Source organism: Schistocerca piceifrons, chromosome 5 (assembly GCF_021461385.2).
Source record: "Schistocerca piceifrons isolate TAMUIC-IGC-003096 chromosome 5, iqSchPice1.1, whole genome shotgun sequence".
NCBI lineage: Eukaryota > Metazoa > Arthropoda > Insecta > Orthoptera > Acrididae > Schistocerca > Schistocerca piceifrons.
In genome coordinates, this window is record NC_060142.1 from 153,045,435 (window position 1) to 153,068,710 (window position 23,276).

At 39.6% G+C, this 23,276-nt stretch overlaps 1 protein-coding gene across 1 annotated transcript in view; it reads right to left on the bottom strand.

Moving 5' to 3' along the window:
- The window catches only part of LOC124798092 (dedicator of cytokinesis protein 9), a 340,161-nt gene that overhangs the window by 61,188 nt on the left and 255,697 nt on the right, over positions 1–23,276 (bottom strand). The window contains exons 27-30 of the mRNA XM_047261335.1: positions 22,420–22,692; positions 19,721–19,881; positions 2,922–3,042; positions 2,480–2,830 (exon numbers count right to left, since the gene is read on the bottom strand). Of these exons, the coding sequence (XP_047117291.1) occupies positions 2,480–2,830; positions 2,922–3,042; positions 19,721–19,881; positions 22,420–22,692 (906 nt within the window). The remainder of the gene's footprint in view (positions 1–2,479; positions 2,831–2,921; positions 3,043–19,720; positions 19,882–22,419; positions 22,693–23,276) is intronic.

Consider the following 23,276-nt stretch of genomic DNA (forward strand, 5'->3'; position numbering starts at 1 on the left):
GGTGAATCCTGTGGATTCCTTGGGCAGATGGAGTTGCTCAATGTAGGTGAAAATATGATCAGTAATGTTTCAGATTTCGAGGTACAATGGGATAGGAATGATGATGGAAATAGGATCACATTTGAGGAAGTGGAGAAAATGGTCAATAGGTTGCAGTGCAATAAAGCAGCTGGGGTGGATGAAATTAAGTCTGAACTCATCAAATACAGTGGAATGTCAGGTCTTAAATGGCTACACAGGATAACTGAAATGGCCTGGGAGTCGGGACAGGTGCCATCAGATTGGACAAAAGCAGTAATCACACCAATCTTTAAACATGGAAACAGAAAAGATTGTAACAACTACAGAGGTATCTCTTTAATCAGCGTTGTGGGTAAAATCTTCTGAGGTATTGTTGAAAGGAAAGTGCGAGTATTAGTTGAGGACCTATTGGATGAAAATCAGTGTAGGTTAAGGCCTCTTAGAGGTTGTCAGGACCAGATCTTTAGCTTACGGCAAATAATGGAGAAGTGTTATGAGTGGAACAGGGAATTGTATCTATGCTTTATAGATCTAGAAAAGGCATATGACTGGGTTCCTAGGAGGAAGTTATTGTCTGTTCTACAAGATTATGGAATAGGAGGCAAACTTTTGCAAGCAATTAAAGGTCTTTACATGGATAGTCAGGCAGCAGTTAGAGTTGACGGTAAATTGAGTTCATGGTTCAGAGTAGTTTCAGGGGTAAGACAAGGCTGCAACCTGTCTCCACTGTTGTTCATATTATTTATTGATCATATGTTGAAAACAATAGACTGGCTGGGTGAGATTAAGATATGTGAACACAAAATAAGAAGTCTTGCATAAGCGGATGACTTAGTTGTGATGGCAGATTCGGTTGAAAGTTTGCAAAGTAATATTTCAGAGCTAGATCAGAAATGTAAGGACTATGATATGAAGATTAGCATCTCCAAAACGAAAGTAATGTCAGTGGGAAAGAGATATAAACAGATTGAGTGCCAAATAGGAGGAACAAAGTTAGAACAGGTGGATGGTTTCAAGTACTTAGGATGCATATTCTCACTGGATGGCAACATAGTGAAAGAACTGGAAGCGAGGTGTAGCAAAGCTAATGCAGTGAGCGCTCAGCTACGATCTACTCTCTTCTGCAAGAAGGACGTCAGTACCAAGACTAAGTTATCTGTGCACCGTTCAATCTTTCGACCAACTTTGTTTTATGGGAGCGAAAGCTGGGTGGATTCAGGTTACCTTATCAACAAGGTTGAGGTTACGGATATGAAAGTAGCTAGGATGATTGCAGATACTAGTAGATGGGAACAATGGCAGGAGGGTGTCCACAATGAGGAAACCAAAGAAAAACTGGGAATGAACTCTATAGATGCAGCAGTCAGGGCGAACAGGCTTAGATGGTGGGGTCATGTTACACGCATGGGAGACGCAAGGTTACCCAAGAGACTCATGGGTTCAGCAGTAGAGGGTAGGAGGAGTCAGGGAAGACCAAGGAGAAGGTACCTGGATTCGGTTAAGAATGATTTTGAAGTAATAGGCTCAACATCAGACGAGGCACCAATGTTAGCACTGAATAGGGGATCATGGAGGAATTTTATAAGGGGGACTATGCTCCAGACTGAATGCTGAAAGGCATAATCAGTCTTAAATGATGATGATGATGATGATGATGATGATGATATCCGTAATTTACGACAGAACTATGGGTACCCAGCTGTACCATAAACTGTACCAGCTTCTTTTATACCTTGGTTAGAAAAAGTTTTGGGTGTCTTTCTTAGATCTATTAAACACAGGACTGTTTGTAACAGGTAGACAAGTATAAATCAAAAAGCAAAGTGTAGTACATGAAATAAATTAACAAATTATCTGCCTGTATGCACAGTACTTTGAGACAGTAATAGAACATCAATTCATTTAAAAAAATATCGATCACTGATATAGGTAAAGTGCAAGAACAGGAAACAGTGATCACCCACACAAAAATAATATGTTTTCACGATGTGTTAATTCTGTTCCCTTAGAATATGCGTGAGTGTCATTAATACATAAATAACACACTGGAAAATTCTATGAAATACAAACAATGGAATGAGTAAAGATAAACAAACACACACACACACACACACACACACACACACACACACACAGGTCTGGGTGACTGGTTGCAAATTTGTGTGTACAAATGTGTCTGTGTGCCAAAGATAAAAAAAAATAAAAAATTGTTGAGCTTCTATGTCCCAGATTTTGTTTATGTACCTGCACACAGTCCAATGCCTCTACTACACACATGGTGAGTGTATATTTTGTCCACTCATCCATCTCATTCATCCATCCCCTGTTAATTGATGCATGTGAGAGACTAGGTTTTGCATTTTCTAACCTACACTTCATAACAACTCACAAAAGAAATACTCATATCTAACTATTAATAGCACTGAGAACAAGGATACGTAAGAACTAAATGGACTACCTGCATCCAACTTCAGACTTCTTTCATCTTTAGCTATGTTGGATGAAATTTTTTCAAATGCCTCTGCTCCCCAGTTGTGGATGTTTTTTAATTTCAGATACTCAGCAATGAGAGCAGCAATATGCAACTGACATGATGCAGCTTCTGAATAGTTGCCTTCTTTGTCATGGTTGCGAGACATTGCTTCAAGCCACGTGTGTCTAAGCTGAGGTGTGGATGCATAAGAGTTGGCAAGACTGTGCTGTAAATCAACGAGCATCTCTGGATCTTGGTGATGTTCCCTCATTTGTGCTGTTGCCATCAGCACAGTTCGAATTCGCTTTGTAAGGTCTTTCACTTCCAGAGGGAAACCTATAAGAAATATCATTACGAAACAAACTTCAGCATTAGATATTATAGAATAAAACTTGTAATAATATAGTAATATGTGATCTTTACTTACCTGTACCCTTCATTACTTTGTCACTAGATGCATAACTGTTTATAAGAGAAAGTGATTCTTGGAAACGGGCATTGTTCAGACCCATGACATTTCCCAACATTTGCGATACAGAAATTATCACCTGAAAACAACAGAGGAAAATTTTCTGATTCAGGTTTTTACAAAACAGGAAACTCAAAAGCAATATTACAGTAACATTTTTATCTCTGAGAATAAGGAAAGGTGTTTGAGAGAATCACTCCCAATTAAACGCAGTAATGACAGTTTAAAAACATGCACTAGATGGATATATTCATCTGTCTTTCCACATTTCACTATCAAAATGTAACGGTACAACAGTTCACAACATTAACTGTGTTGCAAAATGAGCTAATTAACTGCACACTACAAAATATTTTTTTATTGACAGCAACAAGAACTTTGTTTCCAGAGGCATTTTCACAACATGTGGTGTGGCACTGGTGACCACTTGAATATTTATTGGACTGCAGTCAACTATAAAAGTTTGTACTTATAATTTTAAAAAGACTTTTTTATCTTTTTATGTTGTTAGTTTTAAAGGAATGTCTCCAAATGATCTTTGCTTTGGATTTACAGAAACAAAGAAGTTAAAAAAATGAATATGTAACTACAATAGCAATAGTTTATGCATCTATGAAATGGGATACAGTAACTTTGTTAACATCAATCTGAACTACAGAAGCAGAAAAAGAGAATGAGAAAACAAAAGCATTAAAGAAGAGGCTCTCAACTAAAATAAATATTACACACAAAAGATGAGATGTGGAAACAAAATGTCTGCATTCATATTAGGAACAATGGTTTAGGACAAATGATTACATGCTACTTGCAAGAAAAATTTAGTTCCATCAACAACAAAAACATCTTACACTTTGGATACCAAGTATTTGGAGAAGTTCTCTTATGCAACGTCCTTCTTCTCACTTTTTTTTTCCATCTTTTTAATATACGTGCCACTTTCCATCATAAATACTCCAAATTAAGTTTTCAATTACTTCAGAGATTACATGAACAACCACGCTAACTTACATTTCATGAATATCTGTTTACTCTCCTGTATTATACTGTTGTTTTGCTTGCCATTTCTTCTCTATTTCACTTCTCACAACTAGCTCATCATTACTAATGATAAAAAAAATCATCATTACTAATGATAAAAAAAGGTCAGTACACAAATCAAGGGAACTCCTCAATTAAGATCAACAAATGTAACAACAATTGTAAAAAATGCAATAGAATTAATGCAAGATTGCCATAAAAATTTTAAAAAGAAAATCTCATCTTACTGTTTCAGAACATTAGTTTTCTAAGTCAGGAACTAAGGTTAAATGAGAGAGAGTGAAAAGGAGGCAAAAGACCAAGTCCTCTTATATCTCATTATTGCTCCTTTTTTCCTCTCTAACTTGTTCCAAACAAAATTCACATAACTGGGTATTCTACACCATTTATCAAATGTTGTTATTTTAATAAATACAGCTATCGGCCATTTTTTTGTGTATTTTTGTTTATCCATATATGCATTTTAGTCTTTCACTCATCATCAATTGGCATAATACTGATACATACCCAAATCTTCAGTAGGCCTAAGTACACCATTAAAACATAAGAAAGCAAGCTGAATGCTGCTGCTGTGCTATGAAAAATGACTATACGACTGCTGTAGATTTAGATAAGTATTATGCCAACAGCAGACGGGTGAAAGCCTGAAAATATTAGCAGCTAAACAAAATTGTTCTTTTGCACAGGGCAGCTCCAGCATCCAATCTGCTTTCAATGTTTTAATACCTACTGATGATTCAGATATGTATTATACCTACTGAAGATGGGTGAAAGGCCAAAATGCGTATTGGCATAAACAAAAATACATACAAAAAGTAGCAGGTTGTTGTATTTCTTAGCCAAGGAGCTCAATGACCAGAAAAAGGATAAATTATTATTTATCAAATGTCTCAGATTCATCAGAATTTCCACACTGGTTCTTTACTCATAACAGATTAAATAATCTTTGTACATTCTGTGCTATAATTAAAAAATTTACTACCAGATCTTGTTGTTATTTAGCATATAACTCTTTCTCAAAGTGAAAAGGCAGTGTTTTATGTGACAGAAAACTAGCTACTGGTCTCTTTGACAATATTTCAGATGGAACAAATGCAGGAAGACACAACTTAATTATGAAGGGAAAAAGCATTTTAGAGCTAAACAAAGAAGGAATGAGCTTATTTCTTAACAGTTTAATATCAAGTTATAAAAGTGAAATGGAAGAAGCTTTGCAAACAGGTCAGCTTCCCTCTATCCCAACATGGTTAACTAAGTATAATTATCTTCCTCATAAGCAACCAAAATTAGGGAATAAGACAAATACTTCAGTAAGATGGAAGTTTACAGGAAAAAAAAAAAAAAACCAGCATAATTTGGATATTGGAAAATAAATGTCACTCTCGTCTAATGAGTGATGTTAAATTTGACTACTTATCTATCTCTATCCACACTACTCTCTTGGTGCAGTCATAATAAAATGTACTGTTATCAAACACATATTCTCCTTCCGGAATTTCTTTATGGTTATCTAATTTGTTAACGAGGAATTTAAACATTTAATTTGACTACTAGTTTATTAGACTTCGCCTAAAAAACCTATGATGTTCTCTGAATGTGATTAGGAGTAAAACTCTAATAGCACTATTTAAACATATGGTATTGTAGACATACTTTCACTATTAAGACTAACACATTGGTTCTATTTGTGAATGTCATGAAAAATAAGTAAGGGTATGGTTTACGATCGGATTGGAGAAAGATGGTGTAAGAAATCAACTGCACCTTTCCAAAAGAACCATACTGGCATTTGCCAAAAGCAATTCAGGAAAATTGTGAAGAAATTAAATCTGGATGATGGGAGGGCAACTTGCACCACCATCTTCCCAAACGTGAGTCCAACAGATTAACTGTAGCATTCAACACCATTTTGCCACCTCACAACCAAATCTACCCTAGACCTTGGATACTACAGAACAGTGTGCCATCACATCTAAGATTTTGTATTCACATTTGTTGGTTCAGATGGCTCTGAGCATTATGGGACTTAAATGCTGAGGTCATCAGTCCCATAGAACTTAGAACTACCTAAACCTAACTAACCTAAGGACATCACACACATCCATGCCCGAGGCAGGATTCGAACCTGCGACCATAGCGGTCAAGCGGCTCCAGACTGTAGTGGCTAGAACCGCTCGGCCACTCCGATCGCCCACATTTGTTGGCTTTGCCAACTAAAAACTAAAAAGCCATCTTCCAACTTAATCTAGACCTCAAGTTATCCTAAAGATCTGCCTGTTACTTCAATATACATTCCAAAAAGTAACACAGATGCAAAAGAAATATTGTCATTGTTCTATTATGGTTCAAATGGCTCTGAGCACTATGGGACTAAACAGCTATGGTCATCAGTCCCCTAGAACTTAGAACTACTTAAACCTAACTAACCTAAGGACAACACACAACACCCAGTCATCACGAAGCAGAGAAAATCCCTGACCCTGTTCTATTATTTTTCAAGTTGAGCACGTAGGATGTCACAACCACACCATCATTACATTATGGGATGAGAATGACATCCACTGTTGGCAGATTCAGTTGACACAGTCCAACATCTTATCATTGCATCACTTCACTTAGTGTTACGAAGCTCTGGACATGGGTGTTTCTGCCAGCATTATTCTTCAACACAATCTAGACCTTTCCTGTTCTTATAGTACAGTCAGTAATACTCACACATCTGACTGGTCTTGGCAAGTAAGCACTTTATTACATCCTTTCCATCAACACGTTTGGCACTGATGTGCATGGATGGTATAAGGAATTTATAAACTGTGTGCATTTTATCAACTGGATTTTTATCAAGACATATATGTGTGTGGAGTGCCTTTTATGCTTTGACTTCATGTAATGAAACACGACAATTTTATAACAAGTTACATAAGATAATATGACGGCAGCCTAGGACTGCTGAAAACAGTTATCTTGGAACCATAAAACTGACTACACTGTGATCACGGCATATAAAGTGTGTTTTTCATTTTTAACCACACAGATCACCATATAGCACAACCATACAGATCACCACACAGAGTAGACAGATATAAGGTGGTATGTGAACAAGAGAGATTCAGTACTCATTCTCATTCAGGTAAAATTATAAAGGATAATGGGAAACTATATATCTTCTGCTACACACAATATGGTGGCTTGACGTGTGGTATAGATGTCGACATGCCGTTTGCTTCACATCTCCTGTAAATTTAAGTATTAACTGTGTTTTTCTTACTTGTCACTTCTTTTTCCATGTGTTTTTGCTTTTGGTAAGCTTTAATTTTTGAGTACTAGTAATAGTGTTCCATAGATTTTGTGTTTGTTTTGAATACAGTCCAGAGACAGTTAGTGCTTATTTTCATTGTTTCCAACAACAAGTGTCTAGTAACCACAGTTTAGTCAACTATCAGCCGCCTTTAGTGAATTAGCAATCTAGTTAAAAGTTGATTACTTAAGTCTCTACCATAAATTGTTCATTTCTTAGGATGGATACGATGTGTGACTGCTGTGTACGGACGCAGGAGGAGCTGGCCACTGTTCGCGAACAGCTGAATGTGCTGATGGCCGCAGTCAGCTGCCTTCTGGTGGCTGCCTCGGAGTGTAGCGGCACTGGGGAGTCTGGTGTGTCGCATGGTACACCCCAGGTGTTACATGCTTCACCCACGGTCCCTGCTGTCAAGACACCTTTGCTGGTACTGGGAGCAGTTGGGCCACCATCTCCCTAAGGGGAGATGGCATTCGCGTCACACAAGGTGGAGGGTCTATGTGGAGGCTGGCCGTGTGCCTGTGAGTGCACATGTGGCCGCTCCTTCAGCAAGGTCCGAGCAGGCACACATGGGGAGGAGTTTATTAGTGACTGGGATCTCCAAAGTTAGGCGAGTGATGGAGCCCCTTAGAGGAATAGTGGAAAGGTCGGGGAAGAAGGCCAGAGTTCACTCTACTTGCTGGGGGGGTCACATCTGAGATGTGGAGGAGGGCCTGCCAGTGGCGATAGAGACCACTGGGTGCACCCAACTGCAAATTGTTGCTCGTGTCTGCATCAATGACTCCTGCCATCTGGGTTCAGAGGTAATCCTCAGTTTATACAGGCAGTTGGTGGAGTTGGTGAAGGTGAGAAAGCCTTGCAGTCACTAACTATTTGTAGTGTCGTTCCCAGAACCAATCGCAGTCCTCTGGTTTGGAGCCGAGTGGAAGGCTTAAACCAGAGGCTCAGACGATTCTGTGGAGATCTGGGGTGCAAATTTCTCGACCTCCGCTACTGGGTCGAGAAATGTAGGGCCTCCAGAATAGGTCAGGCGTGCACTACACGCAGGAAGCGGCTACAAGGGTAGCAGAGTACGTGTGGAGTGCACATGTGGGTTTTTTAGGTTAGAGAATTCCGTCCCTAGACCCAACAAGACGCCTCCTGAGACGCAACAAGACAGCAGTAGGCAAAATTCAACAGGGAATGACAATATTAATGTGGTAATAGTAAACTGCAGAAGCGTCTATAGAAAGGTCCCAGAACTGCTCTCATTAATAAACGGTCACAATGCCCACATAATACTAGGGACAGAAAGTTGGCTGAAACCAGATGTAAACAGTAATGAAATTCTATATTCAGATTGGAATGTGTACCACAGGGACAGGCTGGACAGTGAAGGGGGAGGCGTGTTTATAGCAATAAAAAGTGCAATAGCATCGAATGAAATTGATGGAGATCCGAAATGTGAAATAATTTGGGTGAAGGTCACGGTTAAAGCACGCTCAAACATGGTAAGTGGATGTCTCTATAGGCCCCCTGGCTCAGCAGCTGTTGTGGCGGAAAATTTGAAGAAAAATTTGGAAAATATTTCGAGTAGATTTCCTGACAATATTATAGTTTTGGGTGGAGATTTTAACTTACCAGATATAGACTGGGAGACTCAAACATTTATAACGGGGGGCAGGGACAAAGAAACCAGTGAAATTTTTTTAAGTGCTTTATCTGAAAACTACCTTGAGCAGCTAAACAGAGAACCGACTCGTGGCGATAACATATTAGACCTTCTGGTGACAAACAGACCCGAACTATTTGAAACAGTTAATGCAGAACAGGGAATCAGTTATCACAAAGCGGTTACGGCATCGATGATTTCAGCCGTAAATAGAAATATTAAAAAAGGTAGGAAGATTTTTCTGTTTAGCAAAAGTGACGGAAAGCAGATTTCAGAGTACTTGAAGGCTCAACACAAAAGTTTTGTCTCAAGTACAGATAGTGTTGAGGATCAGTAGACAAAGTTTAAAACCATCATACAATATGCATTAGATAGGTATGTGAAAAGCAAGATCATAAAAAATGGAAAAGAGCCACCATGGTACAACAACCTAGTTAGAAAACTGCTACGGAAGCAAAGGGAACTTCACAGCAAACATAAACATAGTCAAAGCCTTGCAGACAAACAAAAATTACACGAAGCAAAATGTAGTGTGAGGAGGGCTACGCGAGAGGCGTTCAACGAATTCAAAAGTAAAGTTTTATATACTGACTTGGCAGAAAATCCTAAGAAATTTTGGTCTTACGTCAAAGCAGTAAGTGGATCAAAACAAAATGTCCAGACACTGTGTGACCAAAACGGTACTGAAACAGAGGATGACAGACTTAAGGCCGAAAAACTACATGTCTTTTTCCACAGCTGTTTCACAGAGGAAGACTGCACTCTAGTTCCTTCTCTAGATTGTCACACAGATGACAAAATGGTAGATATCGAAATAGATGACTAAGGGATAGGAAAACAATTAAAATCGCTCAAAAGAGTAAAGACCGCTGGACCTGATGGGATACCAGTTCGATTTTACACAGAGTACGCAAAGGAACTTTCCCCCCTTCTTGCAGTGGTGTACCGTAGGTCTCAAGAAGAGCATAGCGTTCCAAAAGATTGGAAAAGGGTACAGGTCATCCTGGTTTTCAAGAAGGGAGGTCGAACAGATGTGCAGAACTGTAGACCTCTATCTCTAACGTCGATCAGTTGTAGAATTTTGGAACACATATTATGTTTGAATATAATGATTTTTCTGGAGACTAGAAATCTACTCTGTGGGAATCAGCATGGGTTTCGAAAAAGACGATTGTGTGAAACCCATCTCGCGCTATTCGTCCATGAGACTCTGAGGGCCATAGACATGGGTTCCCAGGTAGATGCCATGTTTCTTGACTTTCGCAAGGCATTTGATACAGTTCCCCACAGTTGTTTAATGAACAAAGTAAGAGCATATGGACTATCAGATCAATTGTGTGATTGGATTGAAGAGTTCCTAGATAACAGAACGCAGCATGTCATCCTCAATGGAGAGAAGTCTTCCGAAGTAAGAGTGATTTCAGGTGTGCTGCAGGGGCTAATGCCAAAACTTGTAATGATCACCATACAATAAGCTTAATGAGTCACACCTTAAAGATATTTCTAAAAGTTATACACCAACGAATATACAAAAAAGTAGAAGAAGGTATAAGTGAAACACAATTCGGTTTTAGAAGTTCCCTCGGTACAAGAGAAGCATTGTTTGCTTTTAACATATTAGCGCAACGGTGTATGGAGGTTAACCAGCCACTATATGTGTGCTTCCTGGATTATAATAAAGCATTTGACAAAGTTCGTCATGATCATCTCATAGAATTGTTAGAAAAGAAAACACTTGATAAGAAAGACATCCGCATTATATATAACCTCTACTACAATCAAACCGCAACCGTGAAGGTAGAAAATGAGTTATCGAATGATATAGAAATAAAGAGGGGTGTGAGACAAGGTTGCGTTCTCTCACCCTTATTGTTTAATATGTATTCAGAAGACATAATCCAGGCAGCTCTATCAGATGAAATAGCTGGCATTAAAGTGAATGGGCTAAACATTAACAATGTTAGGTTTGCTGATGACACTGCACTACTAGCTGGAAACCTCAAAGATCTACAATTACTTCTTGACAAAGTCGCAGAAAAAAGTGAAGAATTTGGCTTGACTCTTAACGTAAGCAAGACTAAGTTCATGGTGATATCTAAAACACACCAACAAGAAAATCTTACAATCAATAGGGAAAGAGTCGATCAAGTACGTAAATTTAAATATCTCGGAACAATTGTAAATGAGGAGATTGAAAGCTCAGAAGAAATTAAATCGAGAATAGGACAGGCCAGAAGTATCTTTAATAAGATGAAAAATGCATTCTGTTCGAGAGACATTTGTTTAAACACAAAAATGAGGTTGCTAAGATGCTATGTATTCTCAAAATTATTATACTGAATGGAAGCGTGGACATTGAAAAAGAAGGACATGAACAGTTTAGAAGCTTTTGAAATGTGGGCATATAGAAGAATACTTAGAATTAGTTGGGTGTCGAGGATTACTAATCAAGATGTCCTAAGAAGAATGGGAAAGGAAAAAGAATTAATTAAAATTATTAAAGTAAGGAAGCTACAATATTTAGGCCATGTTATTAGGGGAGTAAATTACAAAATATTGCAAATAATACTAGAAGGGAAAATTTGTGGGAAGAGAACGAGGGGTAGAAGACGGACATCCTGGATTGACAATTTAAAAAATTGGTACAACTGTTCAACGTCAGAACTCCTTAGATCAGCCAAATCAAGATCAGAAATTGCCATGATGACAGCCAACCTTCTTAGAGGAGACGGCACATGAAGAAGAAGAAGCAGGGGAGTGTCGTAGGACCGTTGCTATTCACAATTTATATAAATGACCTTGTGGATAGCATCGGAAGTTAACTGAGGCTTTTTGCGGATGTTGCTGTAGTATATCGAGAGGTTGTAAACAATGGAAAATTGTACTGAAATGCAGGAGGATCTGCAACGAATTATTGCATCGTGCAGGGAATGGCAATTGAATCTCAATGCAGACAAGTGTAATGTGCTGCGAATACATAGAAAGAAAGATCCTCTATCATTTGGCTACAATATAGCAGGTCAGCAACTGGAAGCAGTTAATTCTACAAATTATGTGGGAGTAGGCATTAGGAGTGATTTAAAATGGAATGACCATATAAAATTAATCGTCGGTAAATCTGATGCCAGACTGAGATTCATTGGAAGAATCCTAACGAAATTCAGTCCGAAAACAAAGAAAGTAGGTTACAGTACACTTGTTCGCCCACTGTTTGAATACTGCTCACCGGTGTGAGATCCGTAGCAGATAGGGTTGATAGGAGAGATAGAGAAGATCCAACGGAGAGCAGCGCACTTCGTTACAGGATCATTTAGTAATCGTGAAAGTGTTACGGAGATGATAGCTAAACTCCAGTGGAAGACTCTGCAAGAGCTCGGTATGGGCTTTTGTTGAAGTTTCGAGAGCATACCTTCACTGAGGCGTCCTACGTGTATCTCGCAAAGAGACCATGAGGATAAAATCAGAGAGATTAGAGCCCACACAGAGGCATACCAACAATCTTTCTTTCCATGAACAATACAAGACTGGAATAGAAGGGAGAACCGATAGAGGTACTCAAGGTACCCTCTGCCACACACCATCACGTGGCTTGTGGAGTATGGATGGAGATGTGGAGACCATAATAAGAGATCAGCATCAGAAAAAAATAAATCAACCTAGAAAGCAAAGCCCTGAGGTACTTGAATGCTGAAGCAGATGGAGGTAGGACAAGATACATAATATGACATTCTTGGATGAACATAAAATCTAAGGGAAACACTCTTTTTTTTACGATACTGACCTTAAGTGGCACACAAACATATAAGTCACTGGTTGCACATTCTGTACTGACCGAACTCGAAAACGTGTAGGATATTTTTGCTTTTTTCTGTCACATGCCTTGATAATCAACAATTTTGGAAAAATGAAACCAATAACAAAAAGAGAAGTACAGCATGATTTAGGTGAGTTAAATATAACAAGCAACAAATTGAATACAGAGAAGAAGACTGTAAAATGTAGAGATATGAGAAAACTAAAAACACATGGTGTCCCTGGAGGAACGGCCAATATTCAGGGATACGACAGGAATGACCATTTGAAGCAAAAGTCACTGGTAAACATGGGCTCTAAAATGCATACCTTAAGAGCTACACTATGCGATCAAAAGTATCCAGACACCTGGCTGAAAATGACTTCCAAGTTCGTGGCACCCTCCATCGTTAATGCTGGAATACGGTATAGTGTTGGCCCACCCTTAGTCTTGATCACAGCTTCCACTCTCACAAGCATAATAATAATAATAATAATAATAATAATAATAATAATAATGGTTTATTTGTCCATAATAACTTTTACAGTCGTGGACATAGTCAGTACATACATGAACAATAATAATAGTTTAGTAGTGGAAATAAAGTACACACAACATTAAAAATCCTTGATGGAGTACAAACATTTAGCAATTAACAGCTGCTTTAATTTTATTTTAAATATGTTTCCTTTTAACATTTTTATGGTATTTGGCAGTCTGTTGTAAAAAAATCTTCCAGCAGAAAATGGATTACGATCGGTTGCTTTTTTATTTCTGTATTTTATGTGGATCCTCTTTCTTCCTTGTATTATAACTATGGATATCACTATTTATTATACTGTGCTCCATATTTTCTTTTACAAACTGTTAGTATATTATACTTAATGAAGTATTCCCTACAGGATTGACGTTTGCTAATATTCGCTATTATCCTAATTGCTCTCTTCTGGACTCAAAAAGCCCTATCCATGGTGCCCCGCCCCAAATCTCAATACCGTATTGTAGGTGGGAGTGTATAATACCAAAATATATTTGTCTTAAGCCTGGTGACGCTATTATGCTAGAAATGAATATAATAGAGGGAAACATTCCACGTGGGAAAAATATATCTAAAAACACAGATGATGTGACTTACCGAACAAAAGTGCTGGCAGGTCGATAGACACACAAACAAACACAAACATACACACGAAATTCAAGCTTTCGCAACAAACTGTTGCCTCATCAGGAAAGAGGGAAGGAGAGGGAAAGACGAAAGGATGTGGGTTTTAAGGGAGAGGGTAAGGAGTCATTTCAATCCCGGGAGCGGAAAGACTTACCTTAGGGGGAAAAAAGGACAGGTATCCACACACACACACACACACACACACACACACACACACATATCCATCCGCACATACACAGACACAAGCAGACATTTGTAAAGGCAAAGAGTTTGGGTAGAGATGTCAGTCGAGGCGGAAGTACAGAGGCAAAGATGTTGTTGAAAGACAGGTGAGGTATGAGCGGCAGCAAATTGAAATTAGCGGAGATTGAGGCCTGGCGGATAATGAGAAGAGAGGATATACTGAAGGGCAAGTTCCCATCTCCGGAGTTCTGACATGTTGGTGTTAGTGGGATGTATCCAGATAACCCGGACGGTGTAGCACTGTGCCAAGATGTTGCTGGCCGTGCACCAAGGCATGTTTAGCCACAGGGTGATCCTCATTACCAACAAACACTGTCTGCCTGTGTCCATTCATGCGAATGGACAGTTTGTTGCTGGTCATTCCCACATAAAAAGCTTCACAGTGTAGGCAGGTCAGTTGGTAAATCGCGTGGGTGCTTTCACACGTGGCTCTGCCTTTGATCGTGTACACCTTCCGGGTTACAGGACTGGAGTAGGTGGTGGTGGGAGGGTGCATGGGACAGGTTTTACATCGGGGGCGGTTACAAGGGTAGGAGCCAGAAGGTAGGGAAGGTGGTTTGGGGATTTCATAGGGATGAACTAAGAGGTTACGAAGGTTAGGTGGACGGCGGAAAGACACTCTTGGTGGAGTGGGGAGGATTTCACGAAGGATGGATCTCATTTCAGGGCAGGATTTGAGGAAGTCGTATCCCTGCTGGAGAGCCACATTCAGAGTCTGATCCAGTCCCGGAAAGTATCCTGTCACAAGTGGGGCACTTTTGGGGTTCTTCTGTGGGAGGTTCTGGGTTTGAGGAGATGAGGAAGTGGCTCTGGTTATTTGCTTCTGTACCAGGTCGGGAGGGTAGTTGTGGGATGCGAAAGCTGTTTTCAGGTTGTTGGTGTAATGGTTCAGGGATTCCGGACTGGAGCAGATTCGTTTGCCACGAAGACCTAAGCTGTAGGGAAGGGACCGTTTGATGTGGAATGGGTGGCAGCTGTCATAATGGAGGTACTGTTGCTTGTTGGTGGGTTTGATGTGGACGGACGTGTGAAGCTGGCCATTGGACAGGTGGAGGTCAACGTCAAGGAAAGTGGCATGGGATTTGGAGTAGGACCAGGTGAATCTGATGGAACCAAAGGAGTTGAGGTTGGAGAGGAAATTCTGGAGTTCTTCTTCACTGTGAGTCCAGATCATGAAGATGTCATCAATAAATCTGTACCAAACTTTGGGTTGGCAGGCCTGGGTAACCAAGAAGGCTTCCTCTAAGCGACCAATGAATAGGTTGGCGTAAGAGGGGGCCATCCTGGTGCCCATGGCTGTTCCCTTTAATTGTTAGTATGTCTGGCCTTCGAAAGTGAAGAAGTTGTGGGTCAGGATGAAGCTGGCTAAGGTAATGAGGAAAGAGGTTTTTGGTAGGGTGGCAGGTGATCGGCGTGAAAGGAAGTGCTCCATCGCAGTGAGGCCCTGGACATGCGGAATATTTGTGTATAAGGAAGTGGCATCAATGGTTACAAGGATGGTTTCCGGAGGTAACAGACTGGGTAGGGACTCCAGGCGTTCGAGAAAGTGGTTGGTGTCTTTGATGAAGGATGGGAGACTGCATGTGATGGGTTGAAGGTGTTGATCTATGTAGGCAGAGATACGTTCTGTGGGGGCTTGGCAGCCAGCTACAATGGAACAGCCGGGATGATTGGGTTTGTGAATTTTAGGAAGAAGGTAGAAGGTAGGGGTGCGGGGTGTTTGTGGGGTCAGGGTGTTGTTGGAGTCAGGTGAAAGGTTTTGTAGGGGGCCTAAGGTTCTGAGGATTCCTTGAAGCTCCGCCTGGACATCAGGAATGGGATTACCTTGGCAAACTTTGTATGTAGTGTTGTCTGAAAGCTGACGCAGTCCCTCAGCCACATACTCACGACGATCAAGTACCACGGTTGTGGAACCCTTGTCCCCCGGAAGAATGATGATGGATCGGTCAGCCTTCAGATCACGGATAGCCTGGGCTTCAGCAGTGGTGATGTTGGGAGTAGGATTAAGGCTTTTTAAGAAGGATTGAGAGGCAAGGCTGGAAGTCAGAAATTCCTGGAAAGTTTGGAGAGGGTGATTTTGAGGAAGAGGAGGTGGGTGCCGCTGTGACGGAGGACAGAACTGTTCCAGGCAGGGTTCAATTTGGATAGTGTCTTGGGGAGTTGGACCATTAGGAGTAGGATTAGGATCATTTTTCTTCGTGGCAAAGTGATATTTCCAGCAGAGAGAACGGGTGTAGGAGTGTAAATCTTTGACAAGGGCTGTTTGGTTGAATCTGGGAGAGGGGCTGAAGGTGAGGCCTTTGGATAGGAGAGAGGTTTGGAGGAAAGGTTAACTACTGAATTAGGGTGTTGTGGTTCCAGAATGTGTTGACTGGAATTTTGAGGTTTTAGGGGGAGTGAAGCTGGAAGTGGTAGATTGAGTAATGGGAGAGACTGGGTCTGTGTGCAATGAGAGGAGGTTGAGGTTTGCTGGAAAGGTTGTGAAGGGTGAGTGAGTTGCCTTTCCAGAGGTGGGAAACCAGGAGATTGGATAGTTTTTTGAGGTGGAGGGTGGCATGCTGTTCTAATTTGCAATTGGCCTGTAGGAGGATGCTCTGAACAGCCGGTGTGGATGTGGGAGAGGAAAGATTGAGGACTTTTATTAAGGATAGGAGTTGACGGGTGTGTTCATTGGCTGAGTTGATGTGTAGGTGAAGGATTAGGTGGGTGAGGGCAATGGATTGTTCAGTTTGGAACTGGTATAGGGACTGATGGAAAGAAGGATTACAGCCAGAGATGGGAACTTTAAGTGTGAGGCCTTTGGGGGTAATGCCAAATGTCAGACAAGCCTGGGAAAATAAAATATGGGAGTGTAATCTGGCTATGGCGAAGGCATGTTAGCGGAGGGAATGTAAATAAAACTTAATGGGGTCATTGTGGGGATGTTGTGAGGGTGACATGGTATTAGAAGGTGGAAAGTGTAACATGAGGCTGAAATGAAAATGAAAAAAAATATATATATGGCGAGAGATAAGGTGAACTAGAAAGCAACTGGAGATCTGGTGTGAAAAAAGGCGAAAAGGTGTTGGTTATAGCTGGGCTATGTTGATCCTGTGGTGAACTTGGGTTGGTAGACAACGATGTGCACAAGGGTTATGTGGTTGTGTTGCTGCCAAAACACGTTAAAGGGTGGAGCAATTCGGGAAAATTTCGAAAAAACTGCATGTAAATGTATTAAAAGGAGTGTTTTTGTGGTGGCAGATTGTGAAAATGAGGCTAACAATTGTCTGACGAAGAAATAATGACATTAAAACCTGTGGGAAGCGGCTAAAAAAGATCAGTGATGTGGGAAAAACGGAAATGGAAAAAAAGCGAAAAAAAAGCGAAAAAAAAAAAAAAGCAAAAGTTATTGGAACTGGCCGAAATGGCTGTTTAATAGCTGAAAGGAACTGTTTGTGAACTGGAAACGGTGGATTTTGTAGCAGCAGTATTGTTGAAAGCGGAAAAAAAATTTTTTGGTTATGGTTTGGAGGTCTGAGCTATTTCAAAGACCATCTCACATGCAAGTTTTTATCTATCCAATCAATTTTTTCGCACTGGACATTATTTTTGACATAAATACCAGCACCACCACCTTTATGTTGTTCCCTACAATAGACACTGACAATTTTATAATTACTTAAATTAATGCTGCGTAATTCTTCAGTTCTGCACCCTAGTTCATTCACAAGATAAATATGAGGGCTACCAACACTTAGAAATTCGTCAATTTGTTCAATTTTATTGGTAATATACTGGACATTTTGCGATATTATTTTGATTTTACTGTGATTTGCGATGTTGTCAAGTACTTCGCCTTCATGTATGTATGGTGAAGGCTGAGTTAGTCTAAAAACGTTTCAGTCAGACTTCTTTCAGTTGTGAACAAACTGTTTATATATATTAAGTTTTTCAGTTCGATTCTTTCTTTTATGATTAAATTTAATTTTTCACACAAATTGTGTTTTGCTGCATAATTTAAGTGCAATCTGTGGGATGTGTGTTGACCTCTATCCAACTTTCCTGCATACATTCAATCATGTGCTGGCAGGTTTCTTGGGGAATTGCAGCCCATTCTTCACAGAGTGCTGCACTGAGGAGAGGTATGAAGTCGGAGCTCCAAAACATTCGAAAGGTACTCTATAGGGTTCAGGTCAGGACTCTGTGCAGGCCAGTCCATTACAGGGATGTTATTGTCGTGTAACCACTCTGCCACATGCCATGCATTATGAACAGGTGCCCGATTGTGTTGAAAGATGCAATCGCCATCCTCGAATTGTTCTTTAACAGCAAGAAGGTGCTTAAAACATCAATGTAGGCCTGTCCTGTGATAGTGCCACACAAAACAACAATTGGTGCCAGTCCCCTCCATGAAAAACGTGACCACAACATAACACCACCGCCTCCAAATTTTACTGTTGGCACTAAAAACGCTGGCAGATGATGTTCACCGGGCATTTGCCATACCCACATTCTGCCATTGGATTGTCACATTGTGAACCGTGATTCGCCACTTCACGCAATGTTTTTCCACTGTTCAATCATCCAATGTTTATGCTCCTTACACCAAGCAAGCCGTCGTTTGGCATTTACCAGCATGATGTGTGGCTTATGAGTAGCTGCTGGACTATGAAATCCAAGTTTTCTGACCCCCCGCCTAACTGTCATAGTACTTGCAGTGGATGCTGATGCAGTTTGGAATTCCTTTGTGATGTTCTGCATAGATGTCTGCCTATTACACATTACAACCCTCTTCAACTGTCAGTGGCCTCTGTCAGTCAACAGACGAGGTCAGTCTGTATGCTTTTGTGCTGCACATGTCCCTTCCCATTTCCACTTCACTATCACATCGGAAACAGTGGAACCAGGGGTGGCTAGGAGTATGGAAATCTCACGTACAGAAGTATGACACAAGTGAAACCCAATCACCTGATCACGTTCAAAGTCTGTGAGTTCCGTGGAGCACTCCATTCTGCTCTCCCACAACGTCTAATGAGTACTGAGGTCACTGATATGGAGTACCTGGCAGCAGCTGGCAGCACAATGCACTTAATATGAAAAAAATGCTTGTTTTTGGGGGTGTCCGAATACTTTTGATCACGTAGTATATGAGCATGTGCTACTGTGAAATGCATCTCTAATACTGAACAAGTGCTCACAGCTCTTAAGATACACATTTTAGAGCCGATGTTTACCAGACTTTTTTACTTTGGATGATTATTCCTGTCATACAGCTGAATAATGGCCATTCCTCCCAGGACATACTGTATTTAAATGAAAATTATACTCCTTTACTGATGAAGAAAGGGTAGCCAGATCGGAAATAGTGAAAAAGTTTTGGGAACAGAAGAAGAAGAGCAGGGGGAAATCAGAAAATTCTCTCCATCTGATGCCCTGAATACTGTGGTGTAAATGGACAATTCGCATGCTCCAATGTGGATATAAACTACGTAAAGAATTTTTTAAATGTGGATAATGTGTTGGTCACCAATATTCAAAAAACTAATTAAGGTAACGTGATACAATAAATAATAAAATAAAGTACACCAACCTGCAAGTGGACTCTTGTAAGACCTTTGCGATTGCTGAACTCAAAATTACTTCTCATCAGAAGATACAATATGGCACAGGATTCTTGTCTTATTGTTGACAGTCTGCTATTACAGCACCTTAGCAGCTCATAGCATAGTCTTCCACAAAGGACTGCATCACCTGTTAATTCAAGCCTTACATTCAGAATACAGGTAACTGCTAAAATATTCACCATTCTTGAAAAAGTGGTCAATGGCTCCAAACAAACTGGTTGGAAATTAGAGAGTAAGTCTTTTACATAATTTGATACCCATTACCAGTAATAAAAAGCACCATTCAGGCAATAATCATCCATTTCAAGTTAAACATTTCTTCCTCAAATCATAATTTCCAATGCACTCCATGTCTCGAGGAGTAACTAAATCACTAATCTGATCACTAAAGATAAGGTCATATTTCCTTTATCAACATTGCTTGTTAACAATTTTCTTTGAGTATTCTGAATCAACTTAGCCTCAAACATACAACATTGAAATCCCTTAGCATTCTTATCACAATTTTACTTGGAACTCCACTAAAACTGTGACCAATTTTCACAGTGTGAGTTGCAATGTGCTCCAATAATACAGCATAATGGAATACAGTATGCTTATTATCATATCAGTGTCATACAGGACAGTTTTTTGTGCTTCATTAAAATCTGCAATGTGTGTTTCCAGCATTGTGAGACCAATGTGTTCATTCTTCCTGATCTAATATAAACAACAGCTATTTTTGCTGTTGTTATGAAATTTAGAAATGTGTATTATCTAATGCAGAGTAACCATTATTAAGGCAAAAACAAACAGGGAACTTAATTACTTTGAAACTAAGCACGTTTCTGAGCGCTTCTGCAATATGTCGTGACTGAGGCTACCTCGAGAGTAACAGCAGAAGCTGAATGTTTGTTTTACTTGTCAGGTTCTATAGATATTCCAAATGGAAGGCAAGTATAACTTGTCTTGTCTACCAACTTGATAATAGACATATAGAAAATGGTAACTATAGCTTAGCAAAAGACCATATTAAGGACTGAAATAGCTAGATTTTATCTTGTTGTACGTTGTTCCAGCTTTGTTTACAGAAGCACTAAGTTGTAGATATAATTTTTTAGAGAACGTCCAATTGAACTGTGGGAAAAACAGTATTTCAACAAGAACACACAATAATGAGTAGTAAAATCCAACAAAGATGACAAGTTTCAAAGATTTTCTGATTAATATCCCACTACTCTAGCAATATGAAAACACAGAGAGTAACAGTGATAGCATCTGCGTAGCACAGTTCTACTTTCAGCAACCACAAATCCAAGGGTTGCGGCAAACAGGTCACATGGGGATGGCTGCTGGGCTGCTACAGGAAATAAATACCAAGCCCAGTAGCTGGAATGGCAGTCTGTATCTTTATGACAATTCTGGCTTTGTTCATCAGTACTTATTTAAGCTCACATTACTTGCACTTACAGTGTTCGAACATCAATCTTGGTTTCAAAACACTATGTAGCCAGTACACCCTGTGTCAGGTACCATCACAAAAAGTTGTTCCAAATTGGAATGATTGTCAAAACTGACAAGCTTTTGCAAGTATTTCTTAAGATCTCGGAAGTTAGATGAAAATGACTTATGGTGATACTCCAACAGAGGTGGCACAGAGAAAACACTGGGAATCTATTTCAACACTACCACCATATCTAAACTTCTAGTCCACAGAAATGTAAACTAAAAATTCTAACTGTAGTATCACGTCTTGTGATAAGAAAAATCAATGTCTTCTGTCAAGATCTTAGAGACAACTGCCAAAGACAGCTTCTGACACAGACTTAATTAAGTACATCACGTATGAACCTGAATACAAAGATGACAGATGCTGTAGATATTAACCTATCAAGCTGGGAATCAGTTCACGGGCCACGAGCACCTGCACTAGCTGTGAGCCGACCACACACTTGCCACTCGTACTTCTATGCCATCTGTTGATAACAACTGACACTACTTCAGCAGTTAAATATAGGGGAATCTGTGCTGGCATAATGTTAAGATCTTTGTTGCATTGAGTGAGTACACACAAATCAAAAACTACAGTCTTTTCTTGTGGGTAGGGAAAGAGTATGAAGTGGTACATGAAACTATGGAGAAGGTTAAAGAACAAGGAACAATTCAACGCACAGCAATTTTTTTGTTTAACAGTCTACATAGAAGACAAAGGAAGAAGTACATGTAAATTTCTCATAATGTAAATGCTGGACACTCCTGGGAAGAGACTTTGTGGTATAACTCTGTTTCCAAGATTTACTCAAAGTAAACCAAACTGAAAGTTAATTTTAACTGATTAGGATCATTTTAAATGTCTAATTTTAACAATTTATGAACACTTCATTAATTTTAGACAAATGACCCTTGCTCTATGGCATGCAGAAACTACCACCTTGAAGGGTTAACACCAATTCTTTGTAACAGTAAATTGTAGAAACAGCAGTAAATGCTGAAATATCCTTTTTGCATTTATAATACTTAAAGCATATGCTTGTAAGCATTTCCCACTTTAATCGTCTTTACTGTAAACCAGACTTCTTACCTGTCTCCTTTTAACTTATTTGTTGGTTTTGTAAATTGATACTCTAAAATGTCAACACTAATTTGTATAACAGTTTTGGTATGTCCTATTGAAAGTAATTCTTACCTTTAAATAATGCGACAGAGAAATTGTTTATATATGCTCGCAAAGCTGCGAAAACATGCCGGAACAATGTTTCTGACTGACCAACTTGAAGGAATGACAGATAAATATCAAACAGCTTCTTCATTACAACATTATCTCCCTCAGTATCCAGCAAATTGTCTTTAAAGTGCAGGCAATATAGTCCTAAAGCATCCAAAGCAATCAATCCAACTTCAGTTGCCATGTTTGCCTCCAAAAGTGCTTGGTAAAGTTTACTGGAATCATTTTCTGCCACTGAAACAATGAACAGCAGCAAGTTGTCAGTGTTTATGATTCATACAAACAACACACTCAAATTACATTTCGGTGATGGCAATACAAATCTTGTATAAGAACGTGCTAGAAGCTCCACTCTCAATTCATAACAAATACACAGTGATCATCAGACACACTGAAGCAACAACTGTAACTACAACAACTACAAGATAATTAACAATGAAAGAAATAGAATAAATGAGTCTTTGTTGTAGGCACTAAAATCTCTTCTGAAGGGCATAAATGAATAAATAAAAAGTTCTCTTCAAACAATACTGCTGTTTTACTGTGGCCCTGTACTTAAAGGTAAATGTGAATGGATGCAAGCTAACATCATATGATTTCAGAACCACTGAAACAAAACATGGATTGATCTTCACATCAATGTTTGTATACACAATAGCTATACAAAATCCAGTGTTAAGTCCTGGCTTACAGGTTACTGAATACTTAGTTTAATAGCTTTTTTTAAACGCTGTACCATAACAATGGACACAGAAACACCAAAGCTATCCGTATTTATCAGATGGTGGAAGAAAATATCACAAGTTTCATCACACAGT